General features: G+C 29.5%; 1 protein-coding gene across 2 annotated transcripts in view; it reads right to left on the bottom strand.

Annotated features, from left to right (window-relative positions):
* Tfb1 (transcription factor B1) overlaps positions 1 to 10,208 on the bottom strand; it is a 55,101-nt gene extending 44,893 nt beyond the window's left edge. Inside the window, exons 1-3 of one of the 2 annotated variants that reach the window (XM_075356052.1) lie at positions 10,095 to 10,191; positions 7,664 to 7,816; positions 2,494 to 2,654 (exon numbers count right to left, since the gene is read on the bottom strand). In XM_075356052.1, coding sequence (XP_075212167.1) covers positions 2,494 to 2,647 — 154 coding nt within the window. In that variant the 5' untranslated portion in view covers positions 2,648 to 2,654; positions 7,664 to 7,816; positions 10,095 to 10,191. Of the gene's footprint in view, positions 1 to 2,493; positions 2,655 to 7,663; positions 7,817 to 10,094 lie in introns of both variants that reach the window. The other variant, XM_075356051.1, reaches the window with a different exon arrangement.
* Positions 10,209 to 20,881: the final 10,673 nt, after the last annotated feature.

Here is a 20,881-nt window from a genome sequence, read left to right as displayed (position 1 = left end):
TGTTAAATATGAAGAAGGGTTTTATGAGTTGTAACATTTTTTTCATTGTCTACTTACATGCTCTTTATTTTGTGTATAATCTTTCATGAATAGAAATTCTATTTCTTTGTTAAATAAAACAATATTAAAAAAGTTAATATTTTTCTTTTGAGATACTTAACTGACTTTATCCAGGCCATATCTAAAAAATGGTTCATTCAAATATTTTACTTAGACTCCATAGTTTACTGACAACATTTATTCTTCATCGATTATATCTTGTAAATGTATATTCAAAAACACTATTACTAAACCCTTTTAAGCCCAAAATTACAACAAAGCATAAATCTAAAACAAATTGTCAAATGATGTATTGTGCTTCTAGTCTTAAACATGTCTCAAGATTAGCAAAATCTGCTAAAGCATACATAGCTTTTGCACAAGTGTGCAGCTGGTACTGAACCAACTGCTAACTTAATTTTTTTATTTTTCTATATTAAATGCTGTTACACAATTAGCATTATTATGCACATACAGATGTATAACATTAGTGTATAAAAAAATTAATCAAATCTGACAATATCCTGAAGATTAATCATTTCCCCACTGTAACAATTGCTTTTCTCTTTCCTACTCAGTCCTACTGAAACAACTGGACTTGCCTGAGTAAAAGTAATTTTAAAACATCTACAATCCCAGATCTATTGTTTTTTTCTGTATTAGAGTTGAGCAAATTATTCCTTGAAACTCAAACATTGTTCTTAAAGTTTATTCTATTTAATTTTTACATTTAGTCAATGTCAATAAAAAACACAAAAAGATTTAAAACTAATGTGTTGTCTGCCCATTCTCAAATGTTTAATAATTTTCTTGATGACACAGATTGCTCAATCATTTTTTTCTCTCTTCAAACAGGATCTGTCAATGAACCAAACGTGTTTCCAGTTTTGTGTTGTGTTTTTTTTAAATAAAACTATTTTTTTACTTATATACAAGATCACCACAAACTTGACCAAAGTACCTAAAACTAAATTTGTTACATTCATGTAATTGTTTTTCAGTTTTTATTTTGTTGCTTAAATAACACAAGAAATAAATGAATATCTGCCTTCATTCAAACTATAACAAACTGCCCACTCTATAATTAAGAACTGAGCATAAGCCTCTCCTCTACCAGCATATTTAACCGTATCATTTTTGAGCTGGTTGCATTGCACACAATCTAGTAGCATTTGATCAAACTACTGAGAGACAGCTGCAGGGATTAATCATCTAAACAAACTACATCCTTTCATGCTAACATTTAAAAATTCATTACCAATAATTAAATTATGCAAATATAATGTTTCGGTATATCTACAATAGATTTCAAGTATGGACGCCAAATTGCAGCTTTCAATTCAGAAGTCCTTTAAAAAAAATTAATCCACAAAATGTATGACAAAGGCATTAGTAAGGACCCACTTTCCTCATCAATTACAGAAGATAGTGTTATAATTCTGTAATGCTTACATAATAAATGTTGATTGACCACGCTCAACCGAACTGTACTGAACAATCATATAATACTAAATCTATTAAGTGTAAGTCCTAGATGAAATTTGAGAATAAAAGTTAAAATCTGTCTACAAAAAAACTTACTTAAGATCTATAATTTAATAGCTATTTTGATCATTACATAATTAACAACAGAAGGTAGTGAGAAAAATTAGTATACATTAAAAAAAATAATAATTACATTAGTAATTAAAAAATTTAATAATTAATTAACAAAAACTAAGAATTTCTGCATTTAAAAAAAAATTAATCACAGCAACCCAAAAGAGAAAGATGAATCATTTAAGGTAATGAGAGCTGAAAATGTAGCTTTAAAAATCATTGTGGTTAGACTGTTTTAAAGTTTTATAAAAATGTAACATTTTTAATATTTAGAATATTCTAATTTTGTTTTAATATTTAAAATAGCTACCTAGTTTTAGAATTTGAGTAAAAATTTTTGTCAACAATTACTGAGGATTTTCATGTTTTTCAATTTATTTCAATATCATTTAGAATATCTCTTTCTTTTATATCATTTGCAGTGTCTTAGATTTTTAGTTACAAGCATTAATTAAATATTTACTCAAGTTATTGTGACAATTAAAAAAGAGTCAATGCCCAGATAAATACCCTAGTTACACCACACACTTAAATCCTCCTACTTCAAGTAATTTTTTTCAACAACTTCCAATAACTATCCTTTTACTTAAGATGTAATTCCAGAAATTAAATGACAAGTAATAATTTATCAAAATTGTATGCATTATTATTAAAACCTGGCAGGTTGAGCAATTACATATGTAAATGTATGTATTAGAAAACTTGCCTTTACCTGATAAGCATTTCACCCCAAAATGCATTTTTGTACAGTTAAGTCCCCCCACATTCTTCCAGTTTAAAAATACACATGACAAACTGTGAAATTTTAACATTATCAAGAAAATAAGCAAGGGTCTTGTAACAGTAATAACTTACGTTTAATATCTGTATAACGGTGACTAACAGATACTGTATCCCTGTGATCCAACATCCATGCCAAACGCTCACTCATCACGTACAAAGTCCCATCACCCTTTTTATAACGTACCTGGCCAACCTGCAACAGGACATCTTCTGATGACGTTGTCATCTTTTACCTGTAAAAAAAAAATTGTATGCATTCATAGAATACTGAACACACTTGAAATAAACAATTTTATACTTAACACAATACAACACACTAGTAATAAAATTCTATAATCAAAAGAGTATTCAATGTCTATTTCATAGTTAAATAATGAATATTACTTTAAAAAATAGAGTAATAATGCAAACTTTGTTAGCTTAGAGTAATCTGTGAGAATTTTGGTCTGGACAATCAATATCTGTTATTAAAGACAAACTGCTAGGGTCATTAAACCACAAACTATGTTAAAGAAGTATTAACTGTGTTAAAAAGGTATTAACACTTCAAACAGTTTTCCCACTCTTCATAGTAGTGTTGGAACTCAGAAACCGGAATAATCCTTCAGATGGTCAGTTACATTTTTTGAAGTGTGCCACTCCTTGCGTTTTGTTTCTGGGTCATATTCAGATATCAAAGATTCATCACCAGTAATACAATTTTTTTGAGAATCTGAATCAGTTTCATTCACCCTAGAAGATCGCTACAAACTTCCACCCTGTTTACTTGTTCAACAGTAAGGTTTTTGGGGACCAATTTTGCACAAACATTTTTCATATCCAATTCGTTTTGTCAAAATTTGATGGACTATGTTATGGTTCAAATTAAATTGTTCTACAATCATTCTGACAGTTAATCACCAGTTGTACCGTATCAAGTCTCTGATTCGCTCAACATTGTCCTCACTTTTTGATGTTAATAGTCTTCCAGAGCATGGATCGTACAAAACTGATTCCCAGCCATCTGAAAATGCTTTAAATCACCTACTTGGGCTCATGACAGAGCATAATCACCATATGCCCTTTTCAATTCTGAAAAAGTTTCAGTAGCATCCTCATGGATATTAACACAAAACGTGATTGCACAACATTGCTCATAATTAGTATTTCTCATTTTTGTAACGCACAACAAAAACTAGTTTCAAGAAAAGTTCTTTTACATCTCACATGACAATAGACTAAAAATATTAATACCTAATATAAATCAGCTGTTCATATAACCACAAGTTTACTAGTAACTTTACAGTGTTGTCACTTTGGCTGCCAAAATAAAACTAGTCTCATTAGTTTATTTACAGACTTTGTATAAGATTCTATTCTATTACTCCATTCAAATTACTTCTATGACGTTAAATGACTGATAATATTTTCTTGAACCTTTCCATGCAATACTTTGAAAAAAAATATATCATATCAGAGAAGAACATTACACAATAAAAATTTAATACTAAGTAATGATGATGAAAAATATATTCAAGTTGTTTATATAAATTGTGAAATTTTTTTAAAAGAATTTTTCCACTTTTAAATTGAATGGAAAAATTGGTACTTACGTATTAATGCCACCGCAGCTACAGCTTTATTTAAAAACAAAGTAGTCAATCGGATTTCGGTGGAAAATGAACAGTGTCTTTATTAATTTTAATAAACGGTTATTTATATTTATTTATTTTATAAATATAATTTAACCAAACTTAGCCTACGCTCGCTTCACTCGCTAACCTTGACTAATTAACACCGTAATTTTTTGAATATTTATTTAATAAATTCAGTAATTATTGCAATTATTTATTATTTAAATAATCAAAACATTTTCCTGTTAATTGGTCAAGGTTAGCAAGTGAAGCGAGCGTACGTTTGGTTAAATTATATTTATAAAATAAATAAATATAACCATTTATTTAAATTAAAAAAGAGACTGTTTTGAATCTATGTTAAACTCTTTATCGGCCCATTTTCCACCGAAATCCGATTGACTACTTTGTTTTTAAATAAAGCAGTGGCGTTAATACGTAAGTACTGAAAAATTTACAAGGTCGGTCACTCGGTTTATTGGACGATGAGTGGGGCTTCGAACACATACATAAGTAAAAAAATATAAAAGTATATACTGGTCAACACGTGCATACTTTCAATTTTAAAATCTGTTAAAAATTAAGATAAGAGAACAGACTTTATTTACAAAGAAAGCTGATCAACAGAAAACTCTAATCAAACTAGATAGCTTCCAATTGTTGCTCGACAAAAGTACAGTATGTTGTTTATAATTTGTATGTCATGCAAGACTACATTAGATGTTATGCAAAAAAAAATAATACAAGTAACATATATAAGTATATTATAAAAAACTTTTTTTTTATTACTTTTCCATGTTCTGAGCAGTTCTTATATAAAATAATTATACTATGTTTCTTAAATATCTTAATACATCACACAACTATAGTCCATCTCAGGAAATAGTGCATCAGATGTAAATAAGAATTCGGCATGTATGAGTAATGTCTCAGTAGTTTAGGCTGAATCATTCTGTCACTCCTATGATCAAGTACAGTTATTTTTTTTATGCATATAATGTACTGTAAGCTATCACTTGTCTGGTATGGTGATGCCGATCATAAGTAATTAAAAATTTTATTGTGTCTTTGTTTGATGTTCAATAACGATAGTATTATTTGTAATGCTTTACAAAATTATTCAGTTCAGTGAAAGAAAGCATCTCAATTTACATTACTGTGTTACTCTATATAGTAAAGTAGTTTTATACTTCATTTTTATAACAGTTTTATTTTAATTTATCCTGTGTTTTTGTACAAATCAGATTTTAACGATCAGTGGTACAATATATATATATAAAACCTTAAATCAAAATAACTCTGAAACTGCAGTCAGACACATTGCTTGGAAAGAAAGTACTCTAATAGTAATCAGCAAAAGAACAATTTTTTATCTAAGAAACACAAAATTGATTGTGATCATGTTAGCCCTATAAAAACAATTTTGTGTTTCTGAAAAATAATTGAAAAGTTGGACGATTTTACTATCAGTAAAAAGGTCATTTGTCTTTTACTTCAATAACAAGCTTTCTAATTGAAACAAAATATTAAATGCCATGAACACAGATTCTGAACTGCCAAATGTTTCTAGAAGTATGTTACATCATGTTTTAAAATGAATGAATATTCATTTCATGTTCAAAAAATAATAATTCTTTATAAACTGAACACGAACAAATTATTTCATGGCGTAGGGAATACTTAAGAGAAATTAAGCGATTTCATAAAGAGGGTAAGATAAATTTATTACCTAGATGAAACTTGAATTAATGAAAGACGTACAGGAAAAGGTATGGATGGATAAAAAAAATAAAACGCATAAGAGATGTTTTTATTACAGGTTTGTCTACTGCGGTGAAAAAATGTAAACAATAGTAACGTACTTAGAAGTAAAAATTGGTTTTAGATCTTCCCAAGAGCACCATAATGAAATGAATGATGACAATTTTATGCAGTGATGTACAAAAATTGTAGAAATTGTGGCTGAAGGACCCATCATAAAAACTTCACTATACCACTGCCTGAAAACTGAAAAAATTTCAAACACTTTGACCTGAAAACTGGAAATTGCTGAATGATTAAAATTGCATACAGCAAAGACACGTTAAAAGAATTTTTAAAAATTATAAAATCAGTTAAAACAAAAATATTTTCAATATAAAGTAGATGAAATCAGAAAATCAAAATATTGTGTCGTGTAGAGTCTTCCTCCATGCCAGTTGCAATAATATGGGCAAAAGTCAAAGGGTGCATTGGGAGTAATAACACATTAAGTTAAGTAGTGTAAAAAATTGATTGATACAAGGTGCTAATAAGAGCATATGCAAATGCTTAGAAAAATTTAATTACATTCAACATGTAATTAAAGAAGAAAAAAGCACAGGAAGGGAGCAGGAGTTTGCATGAGAATATACTCAAGATATAGTGATAAATTTGGGAAACTATGACAATAATTCAATAGACAGTAACTTATTGGGTATTGAAGAAATACAGAGGTAACAAATATTTTTTCCTTGATGAAATTTTAATACAATGTAAAGTACTTTCTTAAATTGTTTATTTTTAAGGTAAATATATAATTTTTTCAATCTTTTAATTTCTTTTATTACAAGTTCAGATAAAAGTAAACAAGAAGCGTTTTTTTATGTCAGATGGATTGTCTAAATTAAATTAAAATCATCTTACTGTTATTTTGGTTTGCTGCTGCAAGCTTTCATGAAACAAATTATACATGCATTATTTTTTTAAAAATCACATCACAGAATTCTAGAAAAAACCTCAGTTACCTCAACTCCTAACAAATGTAAAAAAGATCACCCTTCAAAAAAACCGTGTGAAACACTCAGCATAGTGCAGTATTATCTGCAGGAAAAAGATAAGAAAAATAATTTCTATTCTAATCAAAAACAATGAATACTGTACAGACACATTTACCTTTAATGATCTGACTACAGCAATTAAGGGAATATCATACCTGCTGGAATAAATAGACTGTAATGGGTTAGTAAATGAAAACAAAATTACATCAAGAAAATCTGGCAGAGAAAGTGATAATGGTTATTTTTATTTTATTTTCATGTAGATTGTAGAAAATGTTGTAGTAGGCCACCACATTCAAGAAAAAAATTAAATGGGTACCTCCAATGACAAAATAAATTAACTTGAAGTCCTGTACATTTTTTATTTTATTTTTTAAACCATTAAATTTATCTTTTCAGTTAATGTCAGCAACTACTTAATTTTGAGGAATAAATAAAATATTAGGTTTTCACTTACTGCTTACTTTAGAACAGGAAAATTTGAATTGCCATTTTGCCATAAAAAAGAATTTCTTACTAACTTTTGAGTTCATAACTTATGGAAGAATTATATAGACCTAATAAATACCTCAATTATATAAAAAAGAGTTAGAATAAACCCCTTCACATTAAATTAAAAAAAAACAATACTTTAAAATTTATTTTACAGATTTCTAATATACTGTTTGACAAGCCTTATCAAAAAGGGAAGTAAGCAAGAAACTGAGAAAATTCACAAAATAATTACGTCATCAACCTTACTTCACTACCATAGTTAAGGTATGTGCATTATTAATAAATCTACACAGACTTAATTTACAAATACTGTGTAATAAGTTTTACAAAACTTACATAATCAGGCTGTATTCTACTTTGGTGATATAAAGTTGTTTTAAATTTCCAATAAAATGACTCAGTACTTTGTGACTTCTACTTATTTTTGTAACTACATTTAGTGTTTAGATAATAAAAATGGATTGTGGAAATAGCAGCATTGTTACACAACTGAAATGCAAGAGTATACATCACCAGTCACTGAAAAATTCATACATGTTAACTTTTTTCAAAAATTAAAGTTATACTTCATTTTAAACCTCAAACATACTTAGCTGTGTGGTAATTATCTGAAAACTAGATCTAAAATAGTTAGGAAAATATAGGAAACAAAAATAACAATTTTGCTTTCAGAGGAAGGTCATTTTTGATATTTTTCTTAATATGGTGAACTACTTAAAAGTGAAAAGTAAATAGATAATTTTGCAATCTTCATATACAGTTACTCTATTCATTTAGTAACTGTGTGTAATCTTCATACACATAAAAGTGTATCAATCACAGTATGTAAAGAAAAAAATTGTAAAATATTAACAATAAATGTTACCCGATGATTTTTCATTATGAATGGTCATATACATACTTTTAAATAATAGTTTAATAATCACTTGAAAATGTTTAATTTATAACAGCTCTATTGTACAGTAATAATAATGTCAGAAAAATAAAACAAAACAGATTGATATTACATATACCTACACTCATTTTTCATGCAGGTTTGGGTACAATAATTTGGTACCTAATAATTTTAAAGCCACTTGGTGTAATTCTAAAGCTACTTGGTGTAGGCTATTGTACACAATGTGTACAATTTTGGATTATATTTCTTCTAACAAACACTGAAGTCTGTGGGTTCCTAAGAATTATTTGCTAAATTGACAACTTATACATATATATGTATAAAGAATATACAATGAAATATCAGGTCAAAATTTATTGCATATATGAGAATTACATGCTTTTACATAATATTATCAAACAGTAATTTCATTTTTTTGTTATATATATGAAATTACTGTTTGATATGAATTTAGCAATATTATGAATTCATCATTATTAATACTGCTAACTGAAATAAAATTGTTGCAGTTTCTCTAAGTATATTACTAACATTTGCATACACTTCTGAACATCACCCAGTATAAAATCAGCATAATTTATTAAAATAGTATCAATTTATTAAGTTTAATGTCATAATTATAATTTCTTAGCTGAAACACTCCTGTTGTATGAAATCTAAAAATCAATATAAATTTAAATCTCAGGGTAATTAATTCACTACTGTATTAGCAAATGATTTGCTTTTATTAAGGGTTTCAATCACAAAAAATATCTTAACAGGATATTTAATCGGTTTCAAACTTGATAAACTGATTTAATGAGGCTCAGCATCTCCTACATGATACAAAACAGCTTATCACATGAACTAACAAAACAAAGAAAAATAAATCAAACTCATTAATGAAAAGTTACACAGCACTAAAACAAAAACCATTGTTTTGACAAATTTACAATTAAACTTACCTTTAAAATATATCTACCTCTTTGAAGGCAAAAGATTTGAATTTTGAATTAATTTAATGGACTGATCTATTACCAATATTAATTTAACACAACTGTTAACCACATAATAAAGAAATCAAACAAATCTAAACACAAATACCACTAAAAAATGTTATTTAACTAAAGGGAATAAAACTATTCAAAACCAGTAAACAGATTTACTGGTTAACAATTAATGTTAAATAAAATTGTAATTTAATGTATCCGAAAGTAGAAAACTAAATAAACGCTGAATCTAGATTCAATACCCGACTAATTCCGTAATTTCCATTGGAATAGCCGTATTTTTAAGCATGGAATCGATTTCACAAATTTGTATATAGTTACACATTTAAATGCTCAAAAATAATTATGAATCGATACCAAAAACAACCGTCAGTTTTAAGCATGGAATCGATTTCACAAATTTGTATATAATTACACATTTAAATGCTCAAAAATAATTATGAATAGATACCAAAAACAAGATTACATTTGAAATACCCAAGATTAGGCAGGACTTTTGGAGTAAACACGTATTTAATACATGAATAGTGGTTTTCATTTAACAGCGATTTAGTTTATTATCTAAACACAAAAACATTGCTTATTTAATTTTTTTCTCCATTATTAACATTTAGATTTATACAATTTCATATAGGCTATACAAATTATAGAATAACATTTTATCAAAATTTGTCTGTATTTACATCACAAGATATTGCAAAAAATAAAACAATCGGCCATTGCGGACTTGCGATGGAGTACGTGATCGAAATAAGTTCGAACATTACTCCACAATATTTCTGAATATGCGGTAATTTTTACTGAAAAACTAAGAAATAATGAAAACTCAGTAATAAAATTTTAAACTGAGAAAGTATTTAAGTATAAATTCTAGTTTTACCTGAAATACACCTCAGAAAAAGGACAGGCGAGATACAGTGCGACCGCAGGTAGCCAGAGCCATAAGTGACACACAAAACGAGCAGCAACATCTCTGCAGAAGAGAAGCTCTCACTGAAATACGAAGCAGGATGGACGCAAAGCCTGCTATCATGTTTAACTCCATTTCTCTCTGTGCAACATTGCCAGATTGAACCAAATCAAAGATTGGTAAATTCTGGAACTTCTAAATGATTCTACTGAACGAACTTAAAATGTTAAAGAGACAACTAAATCTTTGTATAGTAAGAGTTATTTTCCGAAAATTACAAATACAGTGGGTTAAATAAAAATAAAAAATACTGAACAATCTTAGTTGCTTTATGCAAAATTTGGCAATGTTGACACTGCCTTTAATATTTCTTTTACTTAACTACTTACGGTACATTACAAACATAATAATGAGTTTACTCAAAATGATATCTAGGCTATTACTTTAATTTTTCTTTAAAACTTAATAAAAATAAATAAATTTAAAACTAAAATAGAGACATCTTAAGCACTTCTACATGCAATTTTAAAATAATTAAGTCTTGTAAAATGGTTGCATGTTACTGACAAGCTAACATAACCAGAAAATTGAATCTGTTTTTGAATAAACAAGAATGTTTAGTTAAACGAAAGAAATGTTATCTTGTAACATACAGATACTTTTTCGTTTGTTATAAACGATATTTATTTTGTTATATAATAAAAAATTGTATAGATTGAAAATCAAAATTTTGATTATAATTGCAATTATAATTCTAAAACCTAAAATTTTAAAAAAATTATCCTTGGCCTGAAATTAATACATGGTAAGGAAAACAGAAATTTGTAGGTTCCTGATAATATTTAATTAAAAATACTAGATTCCCAGAAGTAATTCCTTAAAGCGGGTTTTCTTTGAAGCGTAAAAAGTGAACGACCTTCAACTTTTCTTGTATCTACACTAAGATAAAATTTTAAAGACTCAACTAACAACAAATTGATAAATGAAATAAAATTATGCAACAGTTTTTATATGAAACTTTATTATCACATACAAATAATGCATTTTTAGAAAAGCTGGTAAGTTTAGTCTTGTAAGAACTATATCCAAATCTACAAATGTTTCTTCGCTTGCTATCAGCCAATTCATCGTACCGGTACCGTATTTCAGTTTGTTCTTAACACAGAGCATATTGGATAATTAAACATTTTATTTACATACACCAATGAATACATCATGTCAGGTGCTAATGCGTATTTACGACCGATAACAGAGAACCCAGAACGATTCACGTTAATAGAATCGCTACAAAAGACGCAGTTAACAGTTGAACATCTTTCTCAAACAAATGATTGAAAACCGAATGAAAATTTAAACATGTCATTGTAAACAGTAATATTTTTTCACAAATTATTTCATCATCCTTCTTTTAATCATTGTTGGTATAGGGTATGAAAGACGACTAACTAGCAAGTTTTTAGAAACGCAATTATGAAACAGGTACACAGTACAAGAACCAGTGTATAAACAAATTTTAATTTTTTGTTACTTTATGATCTCGAAGTTTCAGGCTCATTATGCGCTAAGCAACCAGTTAACTAGTCCATAACTATGCTCACTTGGACAGCAACCTGCTAAACTCAAAAGTTTATATATGTGTATGCGCACTTGATCAAGGTATCAAACATAAAACTGAGCAACACATAGATAGTGACTAGCTGGTTGGGTCGTTCATTATTCTTCAGGTGACATGTAAGACCTAAAATTCATATCCCTACCTTTTATTGATGATCTCAATGTATTTAACAAAATCATCAAATCTTTATAGACATTCTAACAAATTTAGAAAAATTTTATTTTCACATTGTTTTGATTGTAAAAAATATTGTAAACATTTCTTTTTCTGAAGTTTTCCAATTATGGATGCATCCATTATTTTCTTTACTTTTGTTTTTTATTTATTAAATATTTGTTAATGGTTGCAGCTACTACTATGTCCATTCTGCTGACTGGTTTGTACAATATTGACAAAATTCTAAGTGGCCAATTTGCTCTCCTAGTCTGATCTCTTCACTTCTGTCTCCTGTCAAGTTGGTCACCAAGCCTAATTCACTCAAAGTATTTTTAAAGCATCCAGAAATATATAAAATACACACACACTTCGCATTGAATATTTTCCAAAAAGTGAGACACTTTTGATCTTTGGAATAAGAATTTGATTTTGGTATTTTAAAAAATATATAAAATACTACAAGCTTATATTGTAGAGATTTAACAAATATGATTATATTTAAAAATACTGTGTTCACCGCTAAATGGAGGGAGGAGAACTTAGGACCTTCCTGTTGAAAGAAACAGATATTCACTATTTCTGCTTGAAAGTTGACACAGTTTTTAATACAATTTCCCCTAATTCTTGTTGTAACTTTATATCACTAGATATTACAAAAGAAAATGACAACCTTAAGTAAAAATACAGTTAATAACAAGTACATTTGTTAGTCACAAATAAAAAAATATTATCATAGCTGTTGAGGCTGTGATTATATTATCAACAGCCATTGAGGTTTTTTTATGAATTATTGTCAATGTAATTGGGTGGCTGATTTTTTTATTAACGTTTTTGGCAATTTGAAAATAATATAATTCAATACAACTGGAAAAAAAAACAGTAGACCAACTAGGATGCTTGAGCTGTGGGGGTAATCAACACAAGAAGACATTTAGCCCAGAAGGGGACAAAGACCACAATGATGCTCCTCAAAGGCCGTTTGGCAGTGAGTCGGTGTTTTGATGGCAGGCCAGCGTATAAAGTATGTTCAGGTTCAAAAGTACCTCGGGGTGTTTCTTGATGAGAAATTGTAATTTAAGAAGCATCTTCAACACGTCGCAGAGAGGGCCTGCAACACCTTGTTCGGTATTCGATGTGTCATCAATCCTGATTAGGGTCTTAACTTTAAGACCATGAACATTCTGTATAAAGGTGTGAGTGAGGCTATTATGCTGTACACAGCGCCTGTTTGGACGGATAGGCTAAAATATAAAAGTTATCGGGACATATTATTAAGGGCTCAATGCATAATATTATTAATGGTAAAGGACGTTTAACCATGCTATTCCACAGGAGACAGTCTTGGTAATAGGAGTCATGAAATCAATAGACTTGATTGCATCTGAGAAGCAGTAGCAGTATGTTGCTAAGAAGTCCAGTGAGCTGACTTCGGATAAAGTTGAGAAATTAAACAACATGGTAATGCTTATGGCAGGCCAAATGGGATGAGGGTGGGCCTTATATGCATTATCTCTCTCTAAATGTTGTTGGTTTGCAGGAAGTCTCTTGGGTGCACCCTAATAAATATGTGACGTAATTTCTTTCCGGCCATGGTGCTTTTGGGAACAGAATGGAGAAATTCGGCCTGATAGATTCTGGGATGTTTCCTCAGTGTGGACAATTGGATGACACTATTATATTCTTTATGAGTACTCAAAGTACGAGTTAATGCGCACGAAGACCATCTGTCGGCTTGATCTTATCAGGTTGGCATTGGTTCTCTGTGTAAACTGGAGGAGCCACAGGATTGTGTTTATTACATTTTTTAAAAGATTAATTTTCAGTTATCAAACATTACACTGTAGCTAATATTTAAAAATATACATTTTTGTAATGATAAAATGTCCATTAATCATTCTAAAACAGTTCATTTTCAGTAGTCTTTGTGACCATCTCCATTGACTTGTGCTGCAGTCCTTATCTGGTTCAGCTGATTCTTTATTTTATTAAGGACACACATATCTAAATGGTAGTTTCTTATTTGAAGAAAACAGTGAGTTGGTTGCCTGTATTTCTACCAATATGAATTAATTGATTTCAAACGCAGGGTTCCACAACAGCTTAGGAATAACAAGTCATAAATTCTCTATTATACTAAACACTGCCTGTAAAATGAAACAAAGATTTGTTTCATATCAAATTCTTTATAAAATTCTATCTTTCTGTCAAAAAATCATCTTTACAAAGTGTTTAAAGCAATTTTAAATTTTAATAATTCTAAGTCTCAATTCATTTAGAATTTTTTATACATGTGTTGTAGATTTTTCCAGTCCATAAGTTATTCTGGTCAACATTTGAGTGCTCTTTACTAGTCCTGCAACAGGTTCCTTTTTTTCTAAAAAGAAACTTGTTCCAGTCCTATCTGATTATGTAGCATCTCCAATGACAATGGTATCTTCAAATTTAGTCCACCTTATGCAAATAATTTACTGGATAACTAGAAGATCATGCATAGAGTTCTTCATGGATGGCACCCATCCATGATCTTATCTTTAATAATTTTTTTGTCATCATTTAAGTAAAAAACCTTATCTTATTTTGTATATTTAAACACCATTACTTTCAATACAGATAATAACTGAACGATTGAATAATTATAAATCTACAAAACCAAAATTCACAACCATTACACAGAATTTAAATCTGCATGCAGGGAATACTGCTTTTTAGACCATATGTACATAGAACATATTATCGTATTTGCATGTTAATCTTTGAGAAGATTAGCAACAGTAAAACTGATCAATGCAACTATCTGTAAATAATTCTTAAAAGCAAAACTAATAACCTAACAATAATTTTAAAGTATTAACCTGTTTCAACCAATCATTCTAAATTTCTGCATTTACTAATGATATCAAATATTTAAAAACACATTATAAATTTTTTAAATGTACATTTAAAACACACAGTTAACCACCAAATTCATTAAGTTAATGAAAAACTTCTGGAAGTGCACCTGGATATATCTGGAAGAAGAAATTTTTCTGGTGAACTGAATCTAAAAAAACTTCACAGCTTCATTTATCATCAAATCGGACTTCACTTGATCACATCTAGAGTTGTAACTCGGGACCTAGTCCCACCATAGGTGACCCCCTTGACTGTCAACCATGAAAGGTGTTTTAAGGAATACTCCACCAGCTGAACCAAGCAACACCATAGTTCAGAGAAAGCATCATTCGGATACAGTGGGCTGCCACTTAGAAGATGACATGCGATCAGAAGCACTGGAATGTCCCAACACTACACAAACGAACAAGAAAAACCAAAAGTCCAAAATCAAACCAAATCACCTACATTTCCACAATCTATGTAAATGCGCTCATGCAGACTGGTAACTAAAAATAATAACTGGCCTAATGGACCAATACAAAATTCATCATGGGTCTGCAGGAAATAAGAAACACTGACCAGGATGCCGTAGAATCTCAAGGATGTAGGCTTCACAAAGGTATACCTGTTAAGAGTGATAAAAATGTCCTAGGACATTTGTTCAACTAGGACAAAATGTCCTAGTTTGAACAGGTTTTTAAGCCAGCCTCAAAATAATATTCCACATAAGAATTCAAGTCACAATCCCCAAGAATCTCAACACACCTTAAAAGCATCTAATAAAATCTACACTTTAATAAACACTCATGCACCCACTAATAATAAAAATAACTCTCCAAAACATTAAAGAAATAGAAAAGTTCTGGGATCTACTCGATCTGACTATAAATAACATCCCCAAAAACCATGTTAAGTAATTAATCAGAGACTTCAATATTCAATTAGGCAGAGAAAGAAGATACCGCAAAATCATTGAAAAATGGCCTGCCCAAAAGAAAAGAAACAAAATGGACAGAGACTAGTCAATCTCCGCAGAAATCACAACCTAATCTTGAAATCTATATATTTCAAAAGGAAACCTAAAAACTCAAAACCTGGAAACACACCTACTACACTAAAGTAGAACGGCAACTAGACCATGCCATGGACAAACACCACCACAAGAAGATCTACAATGTAGAAGTCCTCCAAGGAGTAGATACAGGGTCAGATCACTATGTAGTTAAAATTAAATTTACTCCCCAAAGAAAGCAAAAAAACTAAGCCAACAGCTAGCATTGGCTAGAGTTCCAAGCCAAGAGAATCTGGCACTGCTAGCAAACAACACTGATGAAGCTAAATCACATATAATACTTCAAACATTGATAGTAAATTGACCTCAAAATTTCATTTAAAAAGACAAAAATTATGCCCCAAAAATCAACACAATTAAAAAAAAAAACTAAACAGGAATAAAGTCAAAATAGTGACCATTTAAATATCTCTGAGAAATAATAACAAACAACCTAAATGAAAAAACCTTGATGCAAATAAAAAGAAACAAACTAGCTAAAGCTCAAAAATTAACCTAGTACACTTACAATAAAAAATACCTATCAATAAATGGAAAAAATAAGATACTATAACATAGTAATAAAACACCTGAATGAACAGTCAAAAACAGACAAGACTCCAGAATAATTGGAAGAACCTGCATCAATAAAAAGTACCAGAAAGACGGGCACTGGTGGATTGTGCCCAACAAAATTGTATACAGAGTTAGAACCCATTACAGATACCACATGTAAAAGAAGACTAGGATTCTTTGGACATATCATGAGTATGCACATGGATCAGAGAAAAAAGAGTTCTTAAGTAAATTGTCCTTACACCAGAAGACACCACATTTAAGACAAAATTAAACAAGAAAATCAAGAACAAAAACACTCACTTCACAAACATTTTGAACACTAGAAAGGGCACAAAGATTGTAACGTATGAAAAATTACTGGAAGAACCGCAAGACCCAAAAAGTCCCATCGAAGGGATTTGGATAAAGTACTGACTAAAATGATCCTATATGGTCATAAAAGATAATAATAAAATAAATAAATAAAAAATAAATGATATAATAAATAAATCTGACTTGTGGGTGGCATCCACCCACAAGTCAAATCTTATACTTGAAATAGATTGTTTTGAAGTAGCAGCATATATGCTAAATTTCATGATTTTAGTTTTGCACCATTGAATAATTATTTAAACAATACTGTAGACCTTTGGTTAGGGCTGTTGTAGCCTGTAGAATTTCATTTTTCTATTGTGCAGTATTTAAGGGTTTCCATACTTTGTTAACTATATATATTTATATTATTTCAATGATAAAACTGATTTGAACCATTGACTCTTGAAGAATGTTATTTCATTAGGAAGATCTTATTTTCTTGGTAAGTTGAAATTTTAATATTAATTTCGCAGACAGTTGTTTAAAAAGAATTAATATTTGTAATCACCATGTACCAAAAATAAATATTTATAATGTGACTTAAAATTAAATTCACAAAAGAATTTGAAATCATAATTTTTTCAGAAAGTACTCAAGGCAGCTTCTTACTCCCTCAGTAAGACAGAAATCTCCTCTTTTATTTCTTCTGCTTTTTTTAGTAATCTTTTGGAAAGCCTCTTTCCCATCTACTTTCTTCTCTCACCACATATTATTATTTTATCCTTTTCAGTACACTAATCTTAGTTAACTTGCAAAATAATCAGGTTCTAGGTTTTCTTTTGGTTTTTTATTTTTCCTGTTTAGCCTCCGTTAATTACTGTTCAGATAATACTTCAGAGGATGATATGTATGGGTGTAAATGAAATGTAGTCTTGTACAGTCTCAGTTTGACCATTCCTGAGATTTGTGGTTAATTGAAACCCAACCACCAAAGAACACCGATATCAACGATCTAGTATTAAAATAATTGACTTTACAAGGAAGCTGGAACGAACTCTTGACTTCCAAATCAGCTGATTTGGGAAGTCACGTTCACCACTAGACCAACCCGGTGGGTTAAAAGGTTTTCTTTTGTTAATTATCAATTTCCTCACTTATGCCAAACACATCCTATTCACTTTTTCTTATTACCTCCCTCCTTATTCAATGTCTCCATTATCTACTTCCTGTGGTGTGCAGAGATTAAAAATTTTTTTTGCTTCTTGTAAATTACTCAGTCCATCAGTATTCAACTTATTAAATCTGACTAGAATTAAGTTTTAAGAGAGTTGAATGGCTCTCTTGTCAATGTTAAACATCCCTCTGAAACTACAAAAATGGCACTTTGCAGGGTAATTAATCTACTTCTATATTTTGATGCCACTAAACCTCATTATCACAATAAAATGAAAAATACATCTTTTATAACATTTTTTTTTCATATAGCATATTTTTTTTTAAAAAAAAGGTTTCACAAAATTAAACTATAAAATATTTATTTCAGCAGCATCCTAAAAATGAGATTCAAGCTTGGTAAAAATTCAAACTGTAACATTTCATCATATGGTTTGGTTTTAAGAAACTCCTGGTTGCCTTGAATAAAAGTTCACTGAGTGTTCTTTGTTTCCCATAAAACTGTGTAGTAAAAATTTTTTCTTTAATTAAAGAGCTAATTTATCCTCATAATAACAACAGAATGTTCAGCAAAATAAAAAATTCTTTACAGCATAAAAGTTAGAAATCACAAGATTATGACTTCCATGGATTGCCCAATTTCCTTCCTAAAATGAATAGTTGTCTTGGTATATTCTATTTAATCTCATCACTTAAACAGTGGAAGAATTTTTAATAACCATTTTTTTCTATTATTTACTTCATCATGCATTTTAGCAATGAAATTAATTCTGCTTCCAGAGTATTTTAAATCCTTTATTTCTTTAAACATATTTCCCATGTACTTTTATGCAATACCTCTATCCCCAACATTTCATTAAAATGCTGTTCTTTGAGTTAAATTTCATCTCTAATTAAAATTGCATGCATACTGGATTGGTGTTTATTAAGTGAAAGATTCAGACCACACAAAAAATGTTCACAGTGTTATGGTTTTGTTTTAATAATTTGTTGATGAAAATAAGATTTAAATCCACAATTATTTTATCTTAATAAGAATGGTTAGTTTAACCTAGATGGCTATATAAACAATCTATGCGGCTAAATATGAAGCGATGTAAATTTCACATTTTCTACGAAAGAACATCACAAAAATATATAAAATTAGTGTGCAATCTCTAGCATACCAATTACAAAGAGATGATTAACTCAGTGGTTCCTAACTGGTCATGAAATTTTAGAATTTAAAAATAAACTTTATGCTGTTCAGTACGACTCAATATCACCAAAATTTATACTTACCATGACACCTCACGTTTAATACAGTAAAATTTATTTTGAGACAGACTGTATCAGTCAACACCTGCAACAAGGCCGAGTTTAATTTTTCTACCCTGATAATTTTGAGTGATTGTGAATACTTGGAACAATGCTTGGTTTACTCTTTCCGCTTAGGAATAAATTGAGTGTTTATTGGTGCCATGTTGAAGGATTTATTTATCAACACAGGGATTTTTCAAGACTGAGGGAAAGTTTTGAAAATCAGCTTGCTCAAAATTAGAATGTCTGAAGAAATTAATAAAAGAATACCTAAATGCATTAAACTTCAGTAACAAAGTTAGAATAGTCATTTATCCTTTTGGTATATCTGATGAGATCACCATAAAAAATGCATCTAACTTAATTGTCAATGGAAAAAATGAATTGTTAAACTTGCCATGTGATTCTACCATAAAAACAAAATTTCTAAACTTCCAATAGTCCATTTGGATTTATGCGCAATGTCAGTATCCTACAACTGCAAAGAGGGGTCATAAACATTTTGCTACTGTTTTCAACATTATACTTGTACAAATCAGCATTTTCTACAATGAAAATTGTGAAATCTAAACAGAGGAATAAACTGTAATCTAGAAGATGATTTGTGTGTTAGCCTGTCAACCATAAGGCCATGTATGTACTCTATGAAACCACAGGGCGCCACTTCACATTAATTTTAGTGGAGAGTTTTTAAAAAAACAATATTAAATTTTGTTAATCAAACTTCCTATATAGATAGGTCAGTATTCCAGGCACTGGAATACTGACCTATTGTCTTTTTTACTTACCTTTGTCTTTTTCAGATGCTGCTTGTATTTAGAAGAATGGGCCCGCTTGCGTGTTAATATCAATCTATCTACACTGGATATCTGGTAGAATTAGAAACTATATATTATTATTAATTAAAAACAAATAAGCATGTTATGATATCGTGGGTGTTCAGCGAGTGTTGTCAGTCAAAAAAATTTGATGGAACCACTGTACTAACTGTTATAACTATACATGAAGTTGTTATAATGCCATCCAGCAATTTATTTATACAATATTTGAAAAAAAAATTACACTTGCTTCAGTCAGATGGTGCTACCAGTCATACTGAAAATGAAACAAAAATCATGCATAAAGAATTTTACAGTCATCACTTGATCTCAAAATAATTGTAGCGCCAAGATACCACAGCTTATTCTAATAAAGGAATGTTTAAAAAGTGTAATTATTCAGAATAATTCTCATATACAAAACACAATTTTTTTTATTCATCATACTTAATGAAAGTGTGAATTACTAAACAAGCCCTATGAAAATGACTATAAATGTCAAGAAACTGCGCCCAAGTTAAAGGTGAATTTACCTTCAAAATCTGATATGAAATTAAAATATGGAAGATGCAAATATTTCTTTTTTAATTTCTCTTGTGCTTTGAGAAAAAAGTTCAAATACACATCAAAATTCTTATTTTTGTTCTCATTTTTCCTACCTATGTTGTAAATGTATAAAATTATAATAAAATAGCAAAAGTTGATTAATTTGCATAGATATAAGCACTTTATTGACTTTTAATTAATAACCCTGCACATCTGTAATCTTTTATCAATGTAGATAAAGATACCGGATTAACATAATGAAGTACTTATAGCTATAACAAACTTTCTTTGTGAAACCAAAAATCTCATTTTACAACACATTTCTTTTAAAGAAGGTTCTATAATAAATAAT

This window comes from Lycorma delicatula, chromosome 2, assembly GCF_047948215.1.
Source record: "Lycorma delicatula isolate Av1 chromosome 2, ASM4794821v1, whole genome shotgun sequence".
Classification (NCBI taxonomy): Eukaryota; Metazoa; Arthropoda; class Insecta; order Hemiptera; family Fulgoridae; genus Lycorma; species Lycorma delicatula.
The sequence above is the reverse complement of the archived record's forward strand: the minus strand, read 5'-3'. Positions and strand labels throughout refer to the sequence as shown.